We start from the raw sequence: 25,050 nt of genomic DNA on the forward strand, positions 1-25,050 counted from the left end.
TGCCTCTTTTTCCCAATGTTTTTATTATTTTGGTTCAGTTGTGTAAGTGTAAACATTCAGTTTTATGCTGTTATAACAAGTTGATTTATCTGTAACTAAATTAGACAACAGCAGTAAGAAAAACACTGGTTTGTTTAACAGTCAAGAGTAAAATGTTTAATATTGAAAAAAAGCAACACAAAGTGTAGCCCTCTCCCAGTATCAGTAAAGAAACCACCAGGTCAAGGACAATGGTACACTTCTATATTCTCTTTCTGCTTTTGTTTTTCATCTCATCCTCCACAGCTCTCTGCTCTAAAGATTCTGATCCAGCTGAATCAACAGCACCGTTAATAAGTTACCGCCTTGTTGGCAGCTGCCTGTCTGTCCTATGACTCCTCTCTATGGTCATTTGCTCTTTTTTATTTTATTTTTTTATTTTTCCTTTATTTAACTAGGCAAGTCAGTTAAGAACAAATTCTTATTTTCAATGACGGCCTAGGAACAGTGGGTTAACTGCCTTGTTCAGTGGCAGAACGACAGATTTTTACCTTGTCAGCTCGGGGATTCGATCTTGCAACCTTCCGGTTACTAGTCCAATGCTCTAACCACTAGGCTCTTATGATGGTCCCTCCCTCTCTGTCTTCACTCTCTGACACCATTGTTCCATTAGCTAGCATCTCGCCCTCTGCTGTGACCAGTGTTTATTTTGTTTGGCTGATGGTCGTCGAGGCGTCCCTGTTCGCAAAGACCTCCTGAGGCTCTGATTGGTCATTGCTGGTGCTTGGCGTTCCGTTCACACCGCTGACCTTATCTGACCCTGGCTTCTCATTGGCTACCTCCACATCGTTGTCTGATTGGTTTCCCTCCGATTCTAAACCTCCATTTTGTGTCAGACTCTGGCTCTCCTCTATACAGTCTCTGACTGGCTCAGTTTGCATTTCCTCTGTAGCCATCAGGTTTGCCTCTCCATCCTCTGTCCCTGTGTGCTGCTCAGCCTCTGGGGCAGCTCTGTCTTCATCTCCATCTCTCTCACTGGATTCTACTACAGCTCCACTCTCTACTGCTTTACTCTCTGCTGCTGACCCCTCTACTGCTGAGCCCTCCTCCACTACTATGCTCTTCACTACTGAGCCCACATCTTCGGACCAGTCATTGGCCTCCAGTTGATGGCCGTCCACTGTCTGTTTGTCGGCTGTGTTCTTCTCTGGATCTACCTCTTTTGGGAGCTCCTCACTGGTGGTCTCCTGGACTACCCCATCCTCCTCTTCCTCTCTTTCAGGGGTCTTCACTTCCTTTCCGTTCACTGTTTCTGTGTGTGTGTTGTCTGGTTTGGCGTTAGCGGCCTCCTCTGCCTCTCTCTGTTCCATCAGCTTCTGTTTGAACTCCAGGAGCCTGTCACTAAGAGACCAGACCACGCTTAGATTAATGTCTGCTAATATAATTTTGGTAATATATGAATACATATATATTAATACAATCCTTCTCTTGTGTGTTACCTGTGGCTTGGTGTCCTGATGCCTGTGACCAGGGCCAGCTGCTCCAGAGTGGTCTCAGCTGAGGGAGACAGAGACTGCCCCTGGGAAGAGAGGAGACAGGCAGAAGGGAATTTAATGGTCACCTTTTCTGGACCTTTATTTAGTACACAAAGAGAACAGAATAGGGTTTTATTACCTCAGCTGTGAGCGGGTTCCCGCCTTGCCTCAGAGAGCGTTCCACACGCACTGCTTGCTGGGTAATGGAACGCAGGAACTCATAGCTGCAACGTCTCTGGGGGTGGTCCTCACCATACTGACAGAGACAACAGGGTTACACACAGACACACACACACCTATGTGAGAATGCTGTTCATTGACTATAGCTCAGCGTTCAACACCATAGTGCCAACGAAGCTCATCACTAAGCTAAGGACCCTGGGACTAAACACCTCCCTCTGCAACTGGATCCTGTACTTCCTGACGGGCCGCCCCCAGGTGGTAAGAGTAGGCAACAACACGTCTGCCACGCTGATCCTCAACACTGGGGCCCCTCAGGGGTGTGTACTTAGTCCCCTCCTGTACTCCCTGTTCACCCACGACTGTGTGGCCAAATACAACTCCAACACCATCATTAAGTTTGCTGATGACACAACAGTGGTAGGCCTGATCACCGACAACGATGAGATAGCCAATAGGGAGGAGGTCAGAGACCTGGCAGTGTGGTGCCAAAACCTCTCCCTAAATCTGAGCAAGACAAAGGAGCTGATCGTGGACTACAGGAAAAGGCGGACCGAACAGGCCCCCATTAACATCAACATGGCTGTAGTGGAGCGGGTCAACCGTTTTCAAGTTCCTTGGTATCCACATCACCAACGATATATCATGGTCCAAACACAACAAGACCGTCGTGAAGAAAGCACGACAAAACCTTTTCCCCCTCAGGAGACTGAAAAGATTTGGCATGGGTCCCCAGATCCTCAAAAAGTTATACAGCTGCACTATCGAGAGCATCCTGACCGGTTGCATCAGGGCCTGGTATGGCAACTGCTCGGCATCTGACCGTAAGGCACTACAGAGGGTAGTGCGTACAGCCCAGTACATCACTGGGGCCAAGCTTCCTGCAATCCAGGACGTATATAAGAGGCGGTGTCAGAGGAAAACCCATAAAATTGTCAGAGACTCCAGTCCCTCAAGTCATAGACTGTTTTCTCTGCTACCGCATGGCAAGCGGTACCGGAGCACCAAGTCTAGGACCAAAAGGCTCCTTAACAGCTTCTACCCCCAAGCCATAAGACTGCTGAACAATTAATCAAATGGCCGCCAGACTATTACATTGACCCCCTCCCCCCCATTTGTTTTGTACACTGCTGCTACTCGCTGTTTATTATCTATGCATAGTCACTTCACCCCTTCCTACATGTACAAATTACCTCAACTAACCTGTACTCCCGCACACTGACTCGGTACCAGTACCCCCTGTATATAGCCTCGTTATTGTTATGTTATTGTGTTACTTTTAATAATTTTTTACTTCAGTTTATTTGGTAAATATTTTCTTAACTCTTCTTGAACTGCGCTGTTGGTTAAGGGCTTGTAAGTAAGCATTTCACGGTAAGGTCTACACTTGTTGTATTCGGCGCATGTGACAAGTAAAGTTTGATTTGATTTGACACACACACACACACACACACACACACACACACACACACACACACACACACACACACACACACACACACACACACACACACACACACACACACACACACACACACACACACAGTATGCTAGGTACAGACCAGGCTGGTGAAGGCAGACAGAGCTTCTTTCTCGTGGTTCATGGCAGAACGATAGTCTCCCACTCCACACATCCACTGGGACAACAGATGCTGACTGGAGAGATGGGGGAGATAGAGTGATTGAGTAGTGACTTGGTTGATTGGTTAATTGATTGATTGGTTGAGAGAGTGAGAGATTTAAGCGATTGATACCTGAGAGCAGTGTGCACATCAGTGGGGCCAAAGAAGGAAGTGTTGATTTTGAGTGCGCTCTGTAGGAACTGCCCTGCTTGTTCGGTCGGCAACACCAAACCTAGACAGCTCTGAGAGAGAGGGAGAGAGTTTAGTCTCCTCTAACAGGTCTTGGGGGTGTAACAGTGTAGGGGTGGGTTAGGGTATGGCAGACTCACTTCAAGTATAACGTTGTAGGTTTGGAGTGTAGCAGACTTACGTCCAGTGTAGCGGTGTAGGGGTGGTCCTCTCCATGGACTGTGAGCATCAGGAGACGGGCTCTGAACAGACACCTCTGAGCTAGAGTAGACTCTCCTCCAGCGAACACATACACCGCCAACAGAGCCTACAGGACACACACCTCATTCACTTAGCTAAAGATGACTCGGATTACAAATAAATAAGGTAAACAAAGGCCAACTTGTCGTTTATTGATCCTTGGGAGTTTTGATATGCCCAGAGGACGGTGGTGCTTTGAATGAGTAATGGATGACAATGTGGTACTTACGTATTGTTGGATAGTGTTGGGGTGGTCAAAGCCCAGGACTCTCTCACTAATGACCACAGCCTTGAGCTGAACACTGCGGGCCTGGTGGGTTGTGGGTGGGGGTAGAGAGGCACAGGATAATAGTGAGTTACACAGCCGTACATATCCTATGCCTTACATTTGAGGCCATAATCTGAGGTGTGTGTATATACCTCTGTGGGCTGGCCTTGTAAGTAAGCCACTCTGGCCATCAGGCTTAGACAGGAGCAGGCCTCCGCGTTCAGGTCGTCACACACACGACCAAACAGATACGCTGCCTCCTTCAGACGCTCATACGCCTGCTCCATCATGCCTAGGGGACGGGAAAACATACATATCACATCCTCTGGTGTCAACGACAGAAATACACACACCAACAAACTCTAACCAGGTGTGTTGAACCAAGCAGTGACCCGCCCACCTCACCTTTCTGAACGCTACTCTGAGCAGCTCGGAACGCTCGCGAGGCATCATGTGTCGTCATGGTGACATGCTTAACAACAGGAAAAATGTTGAGCACGTCGTCTGGACCAATGGGAGCCTTAGTTCGGTTGTCGAAGAAGTACTCTCTCAGTCGCAGCTGAGGGACACACATAAAGATTGTGAGGTCTGTGTGAGAAGGTGTGTGTATGTGTGTGTGTACTTGCGTGTGTGTGTGTGTGTACCTGTAATCCAGTCTTCAAACAGAACTCTCTAAGCAGGGAGACCTTCTGCAGCCCATACGTCTCTACTAGGTGGTCAGCAGTGGAACTGCAACACAGAGACACATAAAGCATCAGCTCACACTAACTACTGGTATTATTATACTATCATAATCATTAGGTGACAACGCAAGGAACTGTACAAGTAACAAGTGATGGACTAATTGATTGATTAATCGATTGATGACTAATTCATTAAATGTGCAAACCCTAGGCCGTGAGTGATGTCATAGGTCTCTGCTGCGTCCTGGCCAATCAGGATCCAGAGCTCGGCTCCACTGAGTGCACTCCAGGCAGTACTGTCTGAAGCTCCTCCCCCACGACCCCGCCTCCTGGACCTCTTCTTAGGCTCCTCCCCTGTGGGTGCGGTGCTGTAATGGGCAACCAATAGGCAGCAGAGGAAGTGACTGACAGCTGCAGAGAGACTTGACACCTCCACACCCTGTGGACAGAGGAGAGGAGGTTGTTATGGTTACAGACAGTAATGACGCTTTCCCTACACCCAGTCAAGGAACTGACCCCAGACCAGTCAATAAGGACTGTGATAATGACACTGTAATGAAGACTGTTTCAGTACCTGCAGGAAGTTGTTGAAGATCCTTCTGGAAGAACGAACCACAATCTCTCCAACAGCCAGCCTCTGTAAGAGAGAAAAGCGAGGGTGCGTGACGTTTAGAAAATCCCTATCATCACAGCGCTTATAAAACATTTATTAGGTGGGTGCTTATATATGACCTGTTTCCCACCTGTATAAGTGTATATACGCATGTGTGAGTTAGAAACTCCCCCTGAGACTGGGGTCATAGTTAGCCAGGGTCTGCCATTATCAACAGCAACCCTGAGCAATTAGGGTTAAGTACCTAAGGGCACATCAACAGATTTTTCACCTTGTCCATTCGTGGATTTGAACTAGCAACCTTTCGATTACTGTCCCAACGCTCTTACCGCTAGGCTACCTGCCACTCCTATATATATATATATATACTGTATATATACATGCACTGAGTGTACAAAACATTAGCAACCCCTTCCTAATACTGAGTTGCACCCCCTTTTGCCCTCAGAACAGCCTCAATTTGTCAGTGCATGGACTCAACAAGGCATCGAAACTATTCCACAGAGATAGTGGCCCATGTTGACTCCAATGCTTCCCACAGGTTGGCTGGAAGTCCTTTCGTGGTGGTCCATTCTTGATACACACGGGAAACTGTTGAGCATGAAAAACCCAGCAGCGTTGCAGTTTTTGACACAAACCGGTGCACCTGGCACCTACTACCATACCCGTTGAAAGACACTTAAATCTTTTGTCTTGCCCATTCACCCTCTGAATGGCACACATACACAATCCATGTCTCAATTATCTCAAGGCTTAAAATCCTTCTTTAACCTGTCTCCTCCACTTCATCTACACTGATTGAAGTGGATTTAACAAGTGACATCAATAAGGGATCATAGCTTTCACTTGGATTCACCTGGCCAGTCTATGTCATGGAAAGAGCATGTTCCCAAAGTTTTGTACACTCAGCGTATGTATATCCTGTTCTTCGAGTGCCGTTGCGTTGTGTGTGAGTGAGTTTTGAGTCTGACCATTATATGTCTAAGCCGCTCCTTGTGTTCTGATTGGCTGATGGCCTTGGTCAGCTGACCGAGGTAGCGGAGATTGATGCCCTTCTGGTGTAGCGCCTGCTTCAGCGTAGCGCCATCTAGAGGCATCTCACTGCCCTGCAGGCATGCCTCCACCTGAGACACACAGACAGCTAGAGTAAGAGACAGGTTACGACAGGTTGATAAACTGAACTCCAGGAATAGAGAGCTCCACTCACGATGGCAGGTATCTGTTGTGTGATGATGGAGGCTGCAGCCTCTCTAAGTAGCCTTTCCTGCAGCCTCACGACCTCATGGTCACTCTTGGGGAACGTCACGTCTGAACACACAGAGGGGTGAGACAGAGACAGGGTCAACTTTTACACTCTGGTATGCCACAGCAGTGGTTTTGTCTCAGCTGTATGGGGAAGGGGAGGGTGTGTGTTGTGTGTGTTCGTGCATGTGTGGAGCAGATGGGATACCTGGGGAGAACACGCTGGGGTTGAAGCGCATCTCAAAGATGATGTCACTGACTGATCCCACATCTTTACAAGCACCTCTCACTGCATCTGTACCTCGATGGTCACCTGGTAACACATACACACACAAAATAACATGTCAGCTCTGATAGTCTTGAAATCTAGAGCAAAAATAAAAACGGCCTTTCCTCACCTGCTTTTACACACTCCTCCACGCCTCCATTCTCTTCCATCCTTTCTTTGCAGCGGCGAGTGAACTGGGACTGTCTGGAACAGAGGGAGGGAACAATCTTAAAAACAACACAATACAACAAAAACATTTAGAAATGTGACATCTTACTGCAGAGTTACTGTAAACGTCAGACTGTCCCACATGCATACAGTACATAAGAACTATTCCTACAGTATAGCTAACTAGAGGTGTATAGTACTGACTTTTCCTGGATGAAGGCCTGCAGCAGCTCTGGTCTTAGCCTGCAGAGGCCATGAGGGAACCTCCTGGGCAGACCTGAAGTGCTCTGGTACTGCTCTGGCCAGCCCTCCTCCCATGACCCGTCCTTCTTCTCCACTTCCTCCCTCTGCCTCCCTCCCTCAGGGCAGTAGTTGGCATCGGCCGGCAGGCTCCTGAAGAGGTCTAGCAGGTAGAACCTCCCATCAGCCCCCAGCAGCCCCTGGGCGTCAAGTGCGGTGAACAGGGGCACCTGGTGGCCGTTGGGCCCCACTACAGCGTGTCTCTGCAGGCTGAGGCCTTTAGCAGCCTGAGCCAGCAGCTCCAAGAGACAACGTCGGTGGGGGGACTCCTGGGGCCCAGCGCCCACCCCGTACAGAATACCCCTGGGGGAGAGAGAGAGGGAGAAGGAGGGAGAGAGGGGGAGAGCGAGGAAAGGAGTGAGAGGGGGAGAGAGAGATAGGGGGAGTGAGAGGGAGGGTGTGAGAGAAGGTAGGAGAAGGTGAGGGTGGCATGCCCCCGACAAAGACTAACTGCAGGTGCAAACACTGTCCTAATTAAACAAATCACTGGGGAGCATATAAAAGCTAATGTTTATGTTCTTATTGAGTTGTACCTGGTAGGAGCAGAGGGGCCCTGGTCCTGCTCTGGGCTCTCCAGGCCAGGGGCCAGGCCTTGGGCAGACAGACGGATCCCCCTGTAGTCCACGGTGGCGGTGGGCAGGGTGTGGAGGCCCTGGAGCGCCCCCTCCAGGTCACTGTAGGACTGTACACCCCTCAGCTCCAGCCTCTGGGCCACCCTGGGAGGGAGGGGTGTGTTGTTATACAGCAGCATGATGGGTTCAACAGGATTTTTTCTATGATTTTACACTATGAAAAAGACTGGTCATTCTCTAGCTACATACAATGAGATCCTCTGAAGACAAGCTGAACAAGATCTTACCTGCGTCCCCTCTCGCCCCCTAACGCCATCCCTGCTCCTCCCTGGCTCAGGAACAGCCCGCCCCACAGGAAGGCGGGGTCATCAGGACCTCCACTGATAGGCTCTACACAGCCGTCAATAACAGTCTCCGCACCCTGGGCCACTGCCCACACAAACGCACTGTTCACCTGAATGAGAAAGAATAATGTATTTCCTAGAAATGTCTAAATAGCCTTACAGTTCAAGCACAGCAGCATGACAGATCCTGTTTTGAGAGCAACAATAACAGCTTGTCAGCAGTGAATACTTCCTGGAGGACTCCTAGTGAGTATGACGTGTGTGTACCTGTAGTAGAGCTCTGTCTCTCTGTAGTCTCTCCTCCTGACTGCCCTGAGGCAGATCTCTGGCTGCCTGTAGCTCCTCGTTCCAGTCTGGAACCTTCACATCACAAACACCATATCAATCAGTTAATTGGTCAGTCAGTCAGTCACTTGGTCGATTGGTTTTTCGTCCGTCCGTCCTTTGGCCAAAACACTGAGAAGAGCTGTTAAACTGTGTGTGTGTGTGTGGGTGACACAGACCTGTGCTCCAGAGTGTTGATCCAGTCCCAGCCTGCTGAGAGGATTTCTGTGGGAGTGGGAGGCTGATGGGGAACCCAGCCAGCTCAGTGTGCGGTAGGGAGTCAGCATCATTTCTACTGGTGGCAGTTGGGGCCTACAGGGAGACAGACACTACATTACACACACGGAACATAGGGTCCGTCACTGTGTGTGTGTGTGTGCGTGTGTGCGTGTGCGTGTGCGTGTGCGTGTGCGTGTGCGCGCGTGTGTGTGTGTGTGTGTGTGTGTGTGTGTGTGTGTGTGTGTGTGTGTGTGTGTGTGTGTGTGTGTGTGTGTGTGTGTGTGTGTGTGTGTGTGTGTGTGTGTGTGTGTCTGTTACCTGGCTCTGAGAGTGGCGAGTGCCTGTTTGAAGGCAGGACTGATGTGAGAGAGCAGGTCAGTGAGGCAGTGACTGACTGGAGAGGACGAGGTTGGCCGAGGATCAAACACCTCTACTGTAGACCTAGAACACACACAACACACATTGCTGTTGTCATTGCTGTGATAATAACAATATGTAGCTGGGATATATTGACTGAAGTAATCTCGTATGGATAACATGTAGAGTGGGGTCCGAAATGATTGACACCCTCGATAAAGATTAGCAATATTGACAGTATAAAATAAATAATTCACATATTGAATGGGAAATTATATTATGTTATACTCATACAAATGCTCAAAGAAAGAGCAATTGTATTAGTATAAAGTAATATAATTTCCCTATATTTTTGCATAAAATATAGCTCAGTATTTGAATCATTTATTTTATACAGTCATTATAGTTCATCTTTATCAAGGGTGTCAATCATTTCAGACCCCAATGTATATGCCTGTTACTTCTGAGAACCTCACCTATTCAGGAAGAATCCTCGTGGACAGGATGTGATGTCACATTTGCGACTCTCTAGGGTCACCACAGTGATGTACAGGAAGTCCCCTTGTAGCTTTCTGTGCCCAGGGGGCGGGTTCCAACAACTGAGTGACAGGTCCTGCAGAAAACTGGGAACCTTAGGAGAGAGGCACAGAGTCAGAGAGAGAAGAGTGTGTGTGTGTATGTGTGTGTGTATGTGTGTGTGTGTACCTCTGGCTGAGTGTTGTGAGGCAGCATGGCCAGTAGTGGTCTCTCTGCGGCTCCAGGGAGGAGGTACTCAGGAGGAGCGCCATCCTGATTGGCCGGGTCAGTCTTTGTGTTGCTGGACGAGCGTTTCAGGCTTTTCCCATTGGCTTGGACAGAAGAGTCTACAAAACATGCAGAAAGAGAGGAGAATGGGCAATATACTTGTTAGTGTTCTAAGCTGTACGAATAGAGGGGCTCTTTTTCATGGTCCTTCGAGCTGGATAGGAACAATTACCTTGGAAATATGACGAGTGTGGGATTCCTTACAGTGTGTGTGTGTGTTTGTGTGTGTTAATGTGTTTGTCACGTGCGTACCTGTAGAGTGTGTGTGTGTCAGTGAGTCCAGCAGGCTAGGTGATCGTCCTTCCATCAGAGTATCGTTTGGTCCAACAGCTCTCAGCAGCTCCAGCACACGAGCCAGATGAACCCTTGCAGATCTGGGGGAGTATGGCTCTGGAGAACAGAGGACAAAAGACAAGCCATACTCCAATGAGCACGATGGTTAATTGTTATAGTTCTACAGGCACTGACCTGTCCCGCTGACACATGCACGTGCACATGCACGCGCGCACACACACACACACACACATTAAAACATGAACTCACGAATGCATGAACACACGAACAAACGTACATACACACACACACCTCTCTCTCTCTTGACTCTCTACCTCACACACACACACACACACCTCTCTCTCGCTTGACTCTCTACCTCACATACACACACAGGCATAGACCTGCCCTGCTGCTGGGTTTTTCCCTGGCTGTTTCGTATTCAGACAGAAAAGCAGTCTGGTTGGCAGAAAGATTATCAATGTGCCAAGCCTGCTGCTTTGATGTTCTCAACCCATCCAGTACTTTGATGTTAACTGAGTCAGCAGTGGTAGAGAGAGAAAGAACAAGTAAATAAAATAATGCCTTTCGTGAACTAACACTCGCACTTTACCTTTTTCCCCTTTACTAGCTCTGACTTTGCTGTTAGCTACTATGACCTAGCTATCTTAAGATGAATGCACTAACTGTATGTTGCTCTGGATAAGAGTGTCTGCTAAATTACTCAAATTTAAATTCAAAAAGGCAGAGGAAGAGAAAGAAAGAACGAAAAAAAGAAAGAAAGAAAGAAAGAAAGGGGAAGACAGAGAGGCTAAGTCTCAAATGGCACTCATATACAGTATATAGTAGGCCCTGGTCAAGAGTAGTGCACTACTAAGGGAATAGGGTGCCATTTGGGATGTAGCCATGGAGACAGTAGTATTGTATGTAATGTAGTTCTTCTCCTACCATCCACCAGGCGGAGCGTGGCTCCTGGTCTGAGGTTCTTCAGGCTCTGCAGCTCTGTCAGGGGGTCAAGGGTCATCCCAGAGAGGGCCAATGAGAGGCTGGAGCGAGGAAACACCTCCTCTCTCCCCAACACCGCCATCACAGCCTCCTGAACCAACCAGAAACCATGGACCTACGGAGATACACACAATTATTGTATTTTTTTATCATAAAGAATAAGGTTTTGAAGTGTCTGTCCTATATATAGGAGATAAAAGAAAGCTCAGGAAATATTTTCGTTTTTTGGACACATATTGAACCTCTTATTTTTGTTGGCACAAAACTACCTCCATACTTCCATTCATTTGCATGGGTTACATTCAGACGAGTCCTGTGACACTTGTGGATGGGTCCTAAAGCAAAACGGAGAACACCATCGTGTTCGTGAGTCTCCCCTTTCCATAGTGGCGTTATATTAGTTTGTAGTCCCAACGGTTCGAAAGCATTATCAGAGAAACACCGCTGTAGCTCCAGTGCATTTTGTATTATTCTGTATGTGAATCCGAGACACTCTATTTAGTTTGATATGTTACATTTGGTATGGTTACATAAGTCCCAAAGGTTGCGAGTTCGAATCTCATCAACGACAACTTTAGCATTTTAGCCCGTTAGCTACTTTTCAACTACTTACTACTTTTTAGCTACTTTGCAACTACTTAGCATGTCAGGTAACCTTAACCCTTTTAGCTAATCCTTCCCCTAACCTTAAACTTAACCCTTTTAGCTAACCCTTCCCCTTCCCCTTTAACCTGACTCCTAAACTTATGCCTAACCCCTAACCCCAACCCCTAGCCTAGCTAACATTAGCGAGCTAGCTAACTTTAGCCACCTAGCTAGAATTCGTCTTTCAAATTCGTAACATATGATACGTTTTGCAAATTCGTAACATATTGTACATTTTGAAAATTCTTAACATATAATATGAATTGTAATTCGTAATATATCATAGGAAATCGGTGATGGACATTCACAAATTAATACATACCATACGAAACGCAACATATCCTACTAAATGAAGTGTCTCGGATTACATACAGAATAATACGAAATGCTCTGAGACCAGGTTAGCAGCTCGGCCACCTTCCACAGCAGATGCAAAAGGCATTGGCGGATTTGATGGATTATCCATATATCTCAAGCTTAAATTGATGGATTTTGATGGGGATTATTTTATTATGCTACTTAGATAACAGACTCAAATTAATATACACTTTCACAGGCTTGGCCATACATGCACATACATGCACTTGACTGGTCATTACACAATATATAGTGGTCCTTTAGAATAGTTAGTGGGTGAACTTGGCATTATTATACTTAACAAGTTTGCATTTCGCTACACCCGCAATAACATCTGCTAAATATGTGTATGTGACCAATAAAATTGGATTTGATGCTTCCACATTTAGATTGGCTGTGGCCTAATGGTATCTAGTCACTAGTGTGATATGAATTAATGGTGTGCTAATTTTGGTCCCTTTCACCTCCTGTTCCACCCTCGCAGGTCTGTATCCGTTGAGGTACTATTGGATGTCCCACCCTACACTCCTGCATCCAGTTCCTTCAGATGTGCATAACCTGGAGGACAGGGGGCTCTGGGTTGTTTAAAGGTCCAGGCCCAATGTGTGAGAATGTGTTGTGTGTGTGACTGTCAATGATTAATTTATATATACACTATATATTTTAAGCTATTTTGGAAGCTATAAAAATTAATTTATTAATGTCTACATTCATTTTGCCACATTTATCCTATTACAGACACCTTAATCCGTACTTTGTAATTATATTATGAGCGCAACATTTTTTTAAATGAAAGAATACATAAAAACTTTTTCCTTGAAGTACAATTTTTTTGGTTTACTAATGTTACTTTCTCCACGACAACAACAAAAATACTTAAATGCATTTAATACTGTAGAATTCCATTAATACAGCTGACCGGTGGCTTCAAAGCTTCTCAATGGCCAATACATATCATCACCAATCCAGGATTTATATAAATCATTGGTTACTATGTGTTAGTGTCTCTCTTTGTTTTACCTGCAGCTCAAATGGTTCTACTCCCGCCCCCTGGATCTTCACAAGGAATGATGGGTTTTCTTCCTCCTTCGTACCAGCAGCTGTTTTCCCAATGGTCAGTGTGAGTGTATCTGATTAAGGGAGGGAATGAACATGCCAATAGGATCATTAAGAACAAACTCTAACCCCTGGACATGTTCAGGTGAATTATGGTCGCAGAAACGTTGTATATCAGACTGTTGCGTTGCAGTGGGATTATCATTTTTTTCAAGATGACACAGTAGCCAGCTATAGTGCCGCTTTGAGAGAGAGTGTGTGTGAGTGTGTTGTGTGCCAGAGAGAGAGAGAGAGAAGGAGGAAAGGAAGAGGTTCCCTACCTCAACACACAGACAAGAGCAGGACCCAGCATGTGTGAGGGGTGGGTCTGCGTCTGAGTTGGCAGTATTTGCCTAGAAGCAGTGATGTCACCTCAGAGTTAAGGGACTGCCACACCCAACCCTGGCATGTGAATGCCTACACACACTCACTGACACATAGTCACACAGAGACACACACACACATACACACCGACACTCACACTCACTCACCATACAGTCCATGGCACACACAGACCTGATCAAGTACTGCAGCATGCACAGTGCGCTTACACAAAACCTCTTAAGCTGTCAGTTCCTGAAATTGGAAACTAGAATTATATGTATATGTTTACCACCGTTTTATAAGTCAGAAGACAGAAATCCAGACCTTCCTAGGACCATTAGGTGCGGCAGGTAGCCTGGTGGGTAGAAGCGTTGGGCCAGTAACCGAAAGATTGCTGGATCAAATCCCCGAGCTGACAAGGGAAAAATCTATCGTTCTGAGCAAGGCAGTTCCCCGGGTGCCGAAGACATGGATGTCAATTATGGAAGCCCTCCGCACCTCTCTGATTCAGAGGGGTTGGGTTAAATGTGGAAGACACATTTCAGTTGAATGCATTCGGTTGTACAGCTGACTAGGTATCCCCCATTCCCCATGTAAAGGTCCTCTGTTGAATAAAATGGTATTTGCCTCCCTTTGGTGGTCGGCTGCATTATTACATCAATTTATATCACTTCACTGCGAAGTCACGTCAAAAGGGATGGTCCTTAGAAAAACATTTATCCTGCAGGTGGATCTAAATACATAACTTTCATTCCTCTACGATAAAGAATGGGACCTACACACTTTCTTAAACTTAAAAGTAAAGAAGTCATTTTGTGAGGAAGTCAAACAAAAAAAGTTTTACGTTGAAGGCAGACACATAGGCTCAGAACGACAAAATCGAGCCTTTTACAAAGCCCTTCTCCCCTTGTCTATAGGAGGGACGCACGCTGTTTAATGGCCCAAATGTTGATTTAGACGTGCACACATTGAACAGATTTTGATGTCATGATATGTTTGGTAAAGTAATAAAGAAGGTGAAATATTTTGGGTATATGTTCCTCAAACAGATTAGAACTATATATGGACATATTATAAAGTAAGAAAAGGCTTATTCATTCTTTTTTTGTCATATCATTATATTTGTTTATGTTTTATTATACATTTATTGTGTATTAGATGATATAGGTTGAAAAGTGTTTTTTTGTCAGACATAAATAAACAACTCAAGATAACTAAAAAAATCTGTCATTCATTTTGACGTTTTTGCTGAGGAGATCCTAGTCGCGCAATTTTACATCTAACTAAGATGTTTGATGCAGTATTTCTCAAATACAAAATGTACATGAAAACGAGTCGTCTCTCGTTGAATTACAACAAAGACTTTATTGAAGAATTCCTACTGTTGACCAATCAAAGGGACGTAGACTTCAGCTACCGACTTCAGCTTTCCTTGAGAATAAATGTTGCGTGCCTGAACGTCCGAAAAAGAAAAAAAAACGAACAGAAAACGTCACAAAATGTTGTCATAAATATACAAAAACTCTTACGAACTGTTTCGGCTGGGAAGCATGCAGACCCAAGTTAGGTTATCTTAGATCAATTCTGACTATGGCGTCTCAAAATGGACAACAGTACTATTGTGGCTTTTTTTCTCGTTTTTCAAGGGAAGCTGCCAGCCGCCAGCCAAACTGAAGAACTGACGCTTTACTCCCCTCGACTCCAGCGGCCAAGAGCCACCAGACCTGGCGCCAATAACATCTGCCCTCCTCTCTGACACACACACCTCTAACATTCCTACTTGATAAAAAGTTACACTCCTATCACATTCCAGATTGAACTCTCATTAGAATATATTAGTTTTGTCCTTTTAGTGTCGAACCAAGTCTAACAATTATACAGCTCTAGTTGTACCTATATATTAGAGGTACAACAGTGTCCAACATTATGGGTAACCTTTAGAGTTGAGTTTCGAGATAATAATCTGTCAATCATCTGGCTGCCCCCGGTAATATGCCTACTCACAGGGGAGATATGCTAGGGAAGATAACAACCCCCCCCCCTCCACACACACACACACCATCACTCACTACATAGGTATGGATTCATGAGAAAACACACAAACGCACACACACTATCACTCATTCTATACACACCACCCCTGTATTGGGTGAGAGTAACACAGAGGCAGATGTGTGTGTATTTAGTTACTTGGGCCATTACCATGAGAAATATGCTCACGACACAAATATGGAAGAAGGGGTGTGTGTGCGTGTGTGTGTGTGTAAGCAAGGAAGAGGGAGAAAAGCCTCCCTTGGAATAAGGGCACAATAAACTGTAGCATGCAGAGAGATGTGGTGTGGCGAAGAGGAACGACACAGAGCAGATATTATGTATTAGGTACATTCCTGCATCTCCTAGGAATGTACATAATACATACAATTGTTTCCTTCAACAACATGGCTTAGTAATTGGCAGTGTTGAAAACTATACAACCAGAACTCTGGTCATTATTCTCTCTACATAGGATTTGTGTTCCCTGCAGACATAGTCAGGCTTCCTGACTCTACCTGCCTTTAACAATGCCACACTGTTAGTGTGGCATTGGCAGACCAGACCATTTGGCAAGACAACAACAGTTTGACTGAAAGAGAACCAGACTGGAACCAGGCTACAGCAGACCAGCAGTGCTACAATAGCCCCCTGTAGGGCAGTCTGGAACAGCAGAGAAAAAGAGAGAGACCGTATGGAAAAACAAGGAAGTGGGAGAAAGTGAAAGAGAGAAAGTGTTGTGAAACAGACACCAGAGCAAGGCTGAGCAGTCGTTCTTTCTCACCTGACGTTCCCTGATCTCCTCCTCCTCCTCTCTTCACTTTGTCCTTCATGTTCAATTTCCTTTTTTGCTGTTCCCTCACTCTCTTGTTTCTCTGTGCTGGCACGCGGTTGCTCTCTCAGACTTGCTGTTCCCACTCTCTTCTCTTCCTCCGGTCAGAGTGAGATTGAGTATGTTTAGGAGTTTGTGTGTGTGTATTTGTATATGCAAAGTGTGTGTGGGAGCAAGTGAAAGAGTGTAGTGAGTTCCACCAAGCTAACTCTGCTTATCGTTTCCCCTCTGGAAGATAACCACACCCTCCTATTACTCAACTCTCCCCTTCCCCCTTTCTGTAACTCTCTCTGTTTCTCCCTCAAAGCTGCTGTGCCTCGCCTAGGTGTTGAAAATGGGTGTGTCTGCTCAATCTTGCTCTCTTCAGTCTCTCTCTCTCTCTTCACTCTCTCTCCTTATCCTTCCCCCTCCCCCTCTACCCTCACTCCCCCTCTTTTTCTCTCTGCCCTGGAGGAAAGGTGTGATCATGCTATCCACACACACCCATCAAACTAATCACACACACACCCAGGGATGTGGGAAATGGGAGTCATCACACATACATTATGGTGACCCACACATTTACATAGGGAACAAGGAACACATGCTATGAAACTCTCACCTTTTACAGAACATGAACGTAAAGTTACAGATGTCTTGGTTAGGCTTGGGGATGGATCGGTGTGTAATGTGTGTAGGAATGGAGGAATGGGGTGTGTGTGTGTGTGTGTGTGTGTGTGTGTGTGTGTGTGTGTGTGTTTGTGCGCGTGTGTGTGTGTTTGTGCGCATGTGCATGTGCAGGGCTTCCCTTTGCAGGAATGCCAGTTTATCCTTTTACTGCCGTGGGATAAATCAGGGTCACATAGAGTGTTTCTTGGTAGTCTTAAACAAATCTACTTTGAAACAAAAGTATACACCTCACACACATGATTATGGGCTTAAAAAGAAGACACCTGTACCATGTCAGATATAGAGTTGAAATGTATTCCATTTTGAGTTTGCATCCCAATATTACACTTTATATACATCAAAGAAGACTGAAACATAACAAAACCGTTTGTTCGACATAGAAACATCAGATTTTCAGCGGGTTTAAAAAAAAAAAGTTGATTAATTATGACATTATAAAAAATATGAATAACATTCCACCCATGAGGCCACTAGAGGGCGATTTGTTCATTTGACTGCAGGCTACAGGGGTTGGTATTGGTACAGCTTCTTTCGAATTCCATCCTAGAGACAGTTATATATCACACACAGAGCCTCACCTCCTTATCATAGTGCCTGTGGCAGGGAGAGCAGTCAGAAATATAATGGTGTTCGAGGAATGAAACCTGAGCACCCAAAGAGGTAGGATTAAGTGTCCTATAGCCCCTGATCTAAGGTCAGTTTTGTACCCTAATGATCATGCTTAAAGTTATAACCTACAGTTCTAGGCCTAACTACAGGTAATAATATATAACCTACTCCACTGGACACAGATGTAAATTCAACATCTATTCAACGTTGGTTCAACGTAATTTCATTGAAATTCATCAAGAGCTTCAAGTTCCTTGGTGTCCACATCACTAAGGACCTATCATGGTCGAAACACAACAACACAGTTGTGAAGAGGGCACGACAATGCCTATTCCCCCTCAGGGGGCTGAAAAGATTTGTCATGGGACCTCAGATCCTCAAAATGTTATACAGCTGCACCATGGAGACTATCCTGACTGTTTGCATTCCGGCTTGGTATGGCAACTGCTCGCAATCTGACCGCAAGACGCTACAGAGAGTAGTGCGTACAGCCCAGTACATCACTGGGGCCAAGCTTACTGCCATACGGGACCTTTATACCAGGCGGTGTCAGAAGAAGGCCCTAAAAATGGTCAAAGACTCCAGCCACCCAAGTCATAGACTGAATGTTCTCTCTGCTACCGCACTGCAAGTGGTGCCAGAGCGCCAAGTCTGGGACCAAATTGCTCCTTAACAGCTTCTACCCCCAAGCCATAACACTACTGAACAGCTAATCAAATGGCTAGCCAGATTTTTTGCATTGACTCCCCTTATTTTATAATCATTTATAATAAAATTCTGCTCTGACTCTCTTGCACATGCTAATACACTGACTGGACTCTAACCACACACTCACACATACTACACTGACACTCCAACACACACACACACACACACGCATTCCTTCACACTCTTCACGCTGCTGCACCCCTGTTTTTATCATCTATGCATCGTGACTTTATCCCTACCTACATGTACATATTATCTCAATTACCTCAACTAACCCGTACCCCTGCACATTGTCTCAGTACCGGTATATAACCTCATTATTGTTATTTTAATTGTGTTACTATTTTTCCTTTAGGTTATTTAGCACATTTTTCTTACTTACTTTTTAAAAACTCTGCATTGTTGGTTAAAGGCTCGTAAGTAAGCATTTCATGGTAAGGTTGTATTAGGCGCATGTGACAAATAAAATTTGATTTGAAACAAAGTTGATTCAAGAGTTCAAAGTATTTCTGCCGCTTTGTTTCATATCTAGTGATGCAGAAAGAAATAGGAATAATAACGTTATAGCTATCCCACCTCGCGCAGCAACGCTCACGCGTCTGCATGCTTCCCAGACGAACATGTTCGTGCATATATTATGACGACATTTTGTGACGTTTTGTTGATTTTGAATTTAGGTGAGGGTTTTTCGCCTGTTCGGGCACACGACATTTTTTCTGAGGCAAGCCGGAATTCGGAGCCGAAGTCTACGCCCCTTCGACGGTGATTGGTCAACAGTAGGAATTCTTCAGGAACGTCTCTTGTCGTTCAACGAGAGACGACTCGTTTTCATGCACATTTCTTTACTTAGTGATACTGTACCAAACATCTTAGTTAGATATTAAATTGAGCGACTAAGATCTCCTCGCCAAAAAGTGTCAAAGTAATGACAGATTTCTTGAGTTATATTACATTAATTGTGATAATTTTGAAGAAGTAAACTGTCTACGGCGACTCAAAATGGACAAAATAAAATTCCTGCTTTTTTCTCGTTTTTCAAGGGAAGGTATTTTAAGGGAGTATGCGAGTACACTCGCTCGGTTCGCATAGCCGTGTTCGGTTAGCTGCCAGCCGAATTAAAGCATGATGACGCTTCCCCTCGACTCCACCAGCGAAGAGCCACCAGACCTGGCGTCAATAACATCTGCCTGCCTGCCTCTCTCTCTTTCGCTCTCTCTCTCTCTCTCTCTCTCTCTCTCTCTCTCACACACACACACACTAACATTCCTACTTGATGAAAAGTTACACACCCATCACATTCCAGATTGAAATCTCACTAGAATATATTATTTTTGACCTTTTAGTGTCTAACCAAGTTTGACAATTATACAGCTCTGGTTGTACCTATATATTAGAGGTACAACAACGTCCAACATTATGGGTAACCTTTACAGTTGAGTTTTGAGATAATGATCTGTCAATCATCTGGTTTCCACCGGTGATATGCCTACTCACAGGGGAGATACACAATATCACTCATTCTATACACACCACCCCTGTATTATGTTTAGTTACTTGGGTCATTGCCATGAGAAATATGCTCACTACAAAACTATTATAAGGGGGGGTAGATGTGTGTGCGGACAGGCATAAAAGTTGCTCTAACTACTAAAGTGAGACTTTATCCTCGTGTTTCTTGGATATTTACTTTGTTTTGTTCACTAGTTTGGTTGTTTTTCAATGTTTTAGTGTGCTTTCACTGCTAGTGATACTCACAGGCACACGTGAAGACTCGAGTGGCCCGTTAAAGGGGCAGCCGACATCTTTTGGCACTCCCCCGCCGTTGTAAAACATATTTTGGAAGCCATAGAAATGCATGTATAAATGTCAACATTTGTTTTTGACACATGTATTCTTTTACATACACCTTAATGCATACTTTTAAATTATATTATGTGAGATAAACATTAAAATATTTATTTTCCTTGAAGTATAAACACGTTTTTTCCCTTAAAGTATATATATTTTTAGATGACTTATGTTACTGTCCCCACAACAAGAAAATAATGTCCTTGAAACATTTAATTGAAATACTGTAGAATTCTATTCATTCCTATGGAGAACTGCACCTACTGGAAAGTGCCAATATGGCCGACTGGTGGCTTCAGTACGTTCCAGACAACTGGGAACTCTGGGGGAAAAAACAAGCCCAGACTGGGAAAAATCGCTTTGAAAGGTCATACAACTCGGAATTACAAGTCGCAAATTTGGCATCTTTCTAGAGCTCTGACTTTCTGACCTGAAGTTCACTGATGTCATGATTTCACCACAAGTTTTTTTGAGTTCCCAATTGAAAATTGAAAGCACCAACACTACAGCCAAGTGATTATCGCACACTCTGGGTAATCGGATAGCTAGTTGTGAATGTTTTCAACAAATGTTGCTAGCTACATGGTTTTATTGATTAGGCAACCCGGGGTTAGTTTAGTGACAGGGTGGCACTTCTGTATACAGTCATTGGTCCGTAGTGTTAGAAAATTTGATGTGAGTGCCCTGACCGACTGTCCTATCAAACTATCCAGATCAGCAGCAGGTCAGTTCATATTGTTTTTGGACTGCCTTCTCTGTCCTGACTAGCTACAATTAGCTAGCTAGCAACGGGCACTGCACTGACTGATGTGAGTCTGTTATAGCTAACTAGCAAGGACTGGACTATGGTGTTCAATCATGTAGCTACTCCAGGGTAGGGATCTTGAGTAGCGCAGAGGTCTAAGGCACTGCATCGCACTGCTAGAAGAATCACTACAGATCCAGGTTCGATCCCAGGCTGTATCACAACCGGCCGTGATGGGGAGTCCCATAGGGCGGTGTACAATTGGCCCAGCATCGTCCGGGTTAGGGGAGGGTTTTGCTGGGGTAGGCTGTCATTGTAAATAAAAATGTTTTCTTAAACTGACTTGCCTAGTTAAATAAAGGTTAAATAAAAAATAAAAACCTACTAGCTAGATAGATACAGCAACCAAGGATAACTAGCAATAATAATAGCTAAAGCTAGGTGAAAAATCTGTCAATGTGCCCTTGAGCAAGGCACTTAACCCTAATTTGTACTGATAAGTTATGGCTGACACTGTAAAACAACACATTTCACTGCGCCTTTCCAGGGTATGTGACAATAAAAAAATACAATTTAAACCTGCAGCCAGGCTAAGAAAGCTATGCCTTATGGCTGGCTGACTAGCGTAGCTAAGCCAGAGGTCTATTAATTAGCTAAATAGCTTGGCTTCACTGTCATGAGCCTCTAGTATAAGCCAGGTAGCTGGCACTAATTTGACCTGTGCTCCTGACTGCTGTTGTAACGGCAGCCTTCCTTCTCTTCAAGAGAAGAGGAGGTGTAGCAGGGATCGGACCAACACGCAGCGTAGCCAGTGCTCAACATGTTTAATAAATGATAAACAGAGAATACTTACAAATACAAAATAACAAAAAAGTGGCAAACCGATACAGTCCTAGCTGGTGCAGAGAAAACACAGAGACAGGAAACAACCACCCACAATCCCCAACACAAAACAAGCCACCTATATATGATTCCCAATCAGAGACAACACAAAACATCTGCCTCTGATTGAGAACCATATATTAGGCCAAACATAGAAACGGACAAACAAGACACACAACATAGAATGCCCACCCAGCTCACGTCCTGACCAACACTAAAACAAGCAAAACACACAAGAACTATGGTCAGAACGTGACAGTACCCCCCTCCTGAGGTGCGGACTCCGAACGCACCCCCAAAACTCAAGGGGAGGGTCTGGGTGGGCATCTGTCCGCGGTGGCGGCTCCGGCGCAGGACGAGGCCACCACTCCACCATTGTCTTTGTCCCCCTCCTTAGCGTCCTTTGAGTGGCGACCCTCGCCCCCGACCTTGGCCTAGGAACCTTCACAAAGGTCCCCCCTAGATTGAGGAGACAGCTCAGGACAGAGAGGTAGCTCAGGACAGAGAGGTAGCTCAGGACAGAGAGGTGGCTCAGGACAGAGAGGTGGCTCAGGACAGAGAGATGGCTCCGGACAGAGAGGTAGCTCCGGACAGAGAGGTAGCTCCGGACAGAGAGGCAGCTCCGGACTGAATGGCAGCTCCGGACTGAGTGGCAGCTCCGGACTGAGTGGCAGCTCCGGACTGAGTGGCAGCTCATGACTGGAGGGCAGCTCATGACTGGAGGGCAGCTCATGACTGGAGGGCAGCTCATGACTGGAGGGCAGCTCATGACTGGAGGGCAGCTCATGACTAGAGGGCAGCTCATGACTGGAGGGCAGCTCATGACTGGCGAGCAGCTCCTGACTGGCGGGCGGCTCTGGCAGCTCCTGACTGGCGGGCGGCTCTGGCAGCTCCTGACTGGCGGGCGGCTCTGGCGGCTCCTGACTGACGGACGGCTCGGGACAGACGGGCGGCTCTGACGGCTCGGGACAGACGGGCGGCTCAGATGGCGCTGGGCAGACGGATGGCTCAGATGGCGCTGGGCAGACGGATGGCTCAGATGGCGCTGGGCAGGCAGGCAGCTAAGACGGCGCTGGGCAGACGGGCAGCGCAGGCGGCGCTGGGCAGACGAGCAGTGCAGGTGGCGTTGGGCAGACGGCCGACTCTGACCTGCTGAGGCGCACAGTAGGCCTGGTGCGTGGTGCTGGAACTGGTGGTACCGGACTGGAGACACGCACCTCAAGGCTAGTGCGGGGAGCAGGAACAGGGCACATTGGACTCTCGAGGCGCACTATAGGCCTGGTGCGTGATACCGGCACTGGTGGTACCGGGCTGAGGGCACGCACCTCAGGGCGAGTGCGGGGAGAAGGAACAGTGCGTACAGGGCTCTGAATACGCACAGTAGGCTTGGTGCGTGGTGCCAGAACTGGAGGTACTGGGCTGGAGACACGCACCACAGGGAGAGTGCGTGGAGGAGGAACAGGGCTCTGGAGACGCACTGGAAGCCTGGTGCGTGGTGTAGGCACTGGTGGTACTGGGCTGGGGCGGGGAGGTGGCGCCGGATAGACCGGACCGTGCAGGCGTACTGGCTCCCTTGAGCACCGAGCCTGCCCAACCTTACCTGGTTGAATGCTCCCCATAGCCCGACCAGTGCGGGGAGGTGGAATAACCCGCACTGGGCTGTGTTGGCGAACCGGGGACACCATACGTAAGGCTGGTGCCATGTACACCGGCCCGAGGAGACGCACTGGAGACCAGATGTGTTGAGCCGGCTTCATGGCACCTGGCTCGATGCCCACTCTAGCCCGGCCGATACGTGGAGCTGGAATGTACCGCACCGGGCTAGGCACACGTACAGGAGACACCGTGCGCTTTTCCGCATAACACGGTGTCTGCCCGTACTCCCGCTCTCCACGGTAAGCACAGGAAGTGGGCGCAGGTTTCCTACCTGAGTTCGCCACACTCCTCTTTAGCCACCCCCCAAGACATTTCTGGGGTTTCTTCTCGGGCTTCCAGCCACGCTTCCGTGCTGCCTCCTCATACCACCGCTCCTGGGCTTTAGCTGCCTCCATCTCTTCACGAGAGCGGCGATATTCTCCAATGTGAGCCCAGTGTCCTTTTCCCTCCAGAATTTCCTCCCATGTCCAGGAGTCCTGTGTAGTGGGCCGCTGCTGCTGCTGCTGCCCGTTGCTACGCTGCTTGGTCCGAGATTGGTGGGTGGTTCTGTAACGGCAGCCTTCCTTCTCTTCAAGAGAAGAGGAGGTGTAGCAGGGATCGGACCAACACGCAGCGTAGCCAGTGCTCAACATGTTTAATAAATGATAAACAGAGAACACTTACAAATACAAAATAACGGCAAACCGATACAGTCCTAGCTGGCGCAGAGAAAACACAGAGACAGGAAACAACCACCCACAATCCCCAACACAAAACAAGCCACCTATATATGATTCCCAATCAGAGACAACACAAAACATCTGCCTCTAATTGAGAACCATATTAGGCCAAACATAGAAACGGACAAACAAGACACACAACATAAAATGCCCACCCAGCTCACGTCCTGACCAACACTAAAACAAGCAAAACACACAAGAACTATGGTCAGAACGTGACAGCTGTTCTCTTTCCATCTTACAAGAGAAACCTATTAAGTTAACGTGCTGCCATAATAAAGAACTGGCACTTCTGTTGTCATCTGGACTATTGCTGATCTAATCTTAAACAGAGATGCCATGCATGGGTAATACCAGTACTCTCTGGTGTATCTCTGGCTAATGCTCAGAGTTTAGCTAACATGGTTGTTTTCTTGTTATTTGTCTTTCAGTTCCTCTGTTAGTTCCCACTGATCTGGCTCCTAGCCTGGCACAGAGCATCACACAGACAACACCCCTGTGGCAACTGCCTCCGTACCCAACTCTCTCTCTCTCTGTAGGCCTGAGATGTCAGGGTGTCAGGGTTTTAGTTTCTTCAGTGTTGCTTCATGTGTATTTGTGGAAACACAGATTTCTAGTTCGTTAGTTACACTGCAAGTAACAGTATAATGTCATAATGATGTTACCACTACAGGTGTCTGGTGTGGTGGGTGAGACATCTCCTTTTTTCACTTCCCCCTTCGAGTTCGTTGACATGGAGCCTACC

General features: G+C 46.4%; 1 protein-coding gene across 1 annotated transcript; it reads right to left on the minus strand.

The window, feature by feature from the left end:
- Positions 1–4: 4 nt before the first annotated feature.
- LOC139576676 (clustered mitochondria protein homolog) lies at positions 5–16,799 on the minus strand. Its single transcript, XM_071403007.1, has 28 exons — positions 16,422–16,799; positions 13,208–13,317; positions 11,129–11,300; positions 10,160–10,297; positions 9,809–9,966; positions 9,580–9,734; positions 9,065–9,187; positions 8,707–8,839; positions 8,471–8,563; positions 8,147–8,313; positions 7,821–8,003; positions 7,192–7,590; positions 6,950–7,023; positions 6,760–6,864; positions 6,517–6,617; positions 6,281–6,433; positions 5,271–5,333; positions 4,903–5,135; positions 4,658–4,742; positions 4,419–4,572; positions 4,166–4,305; positions 3,975–4,055; positions 3,687–3,812; positions 3,449–3,558; positions 3,257–3,350; positions 1,654–1,770; positions 1,479–1,558; positions 5–1,380 (listed from the first exon to the last, which is right to left on the minus strand). Exons 1-28 carry the CDS (start codon positions 16,468–16,470, stop codon positions 684–686), a joined length of 4,293 nt encoding a protein of 1,430 aa, XP_071259108.1. The 5' UTR covers positions 16,471–16,799; the 3' UTR covers positions 5–683.
- Positions 16,800–25,050: the final 8,251 nt, after the last annotated feature.

The sequence above is a fragment of the Salvelinus alpinus genome, chromosome 5 (assembly GCF_045679555.1).
Source record: "Salvelinus alpinus chromosome 5, SLU_Salpinus.1, whole genome shotgun sequence".
Taxonomy (NCBI): domain Eukaryota; kingdom Metazoa; phylum Chordata; class Actinopteri; order Salmoniformes; family Salmonidae; genus Salvelinus; species Salvelinus alpinus.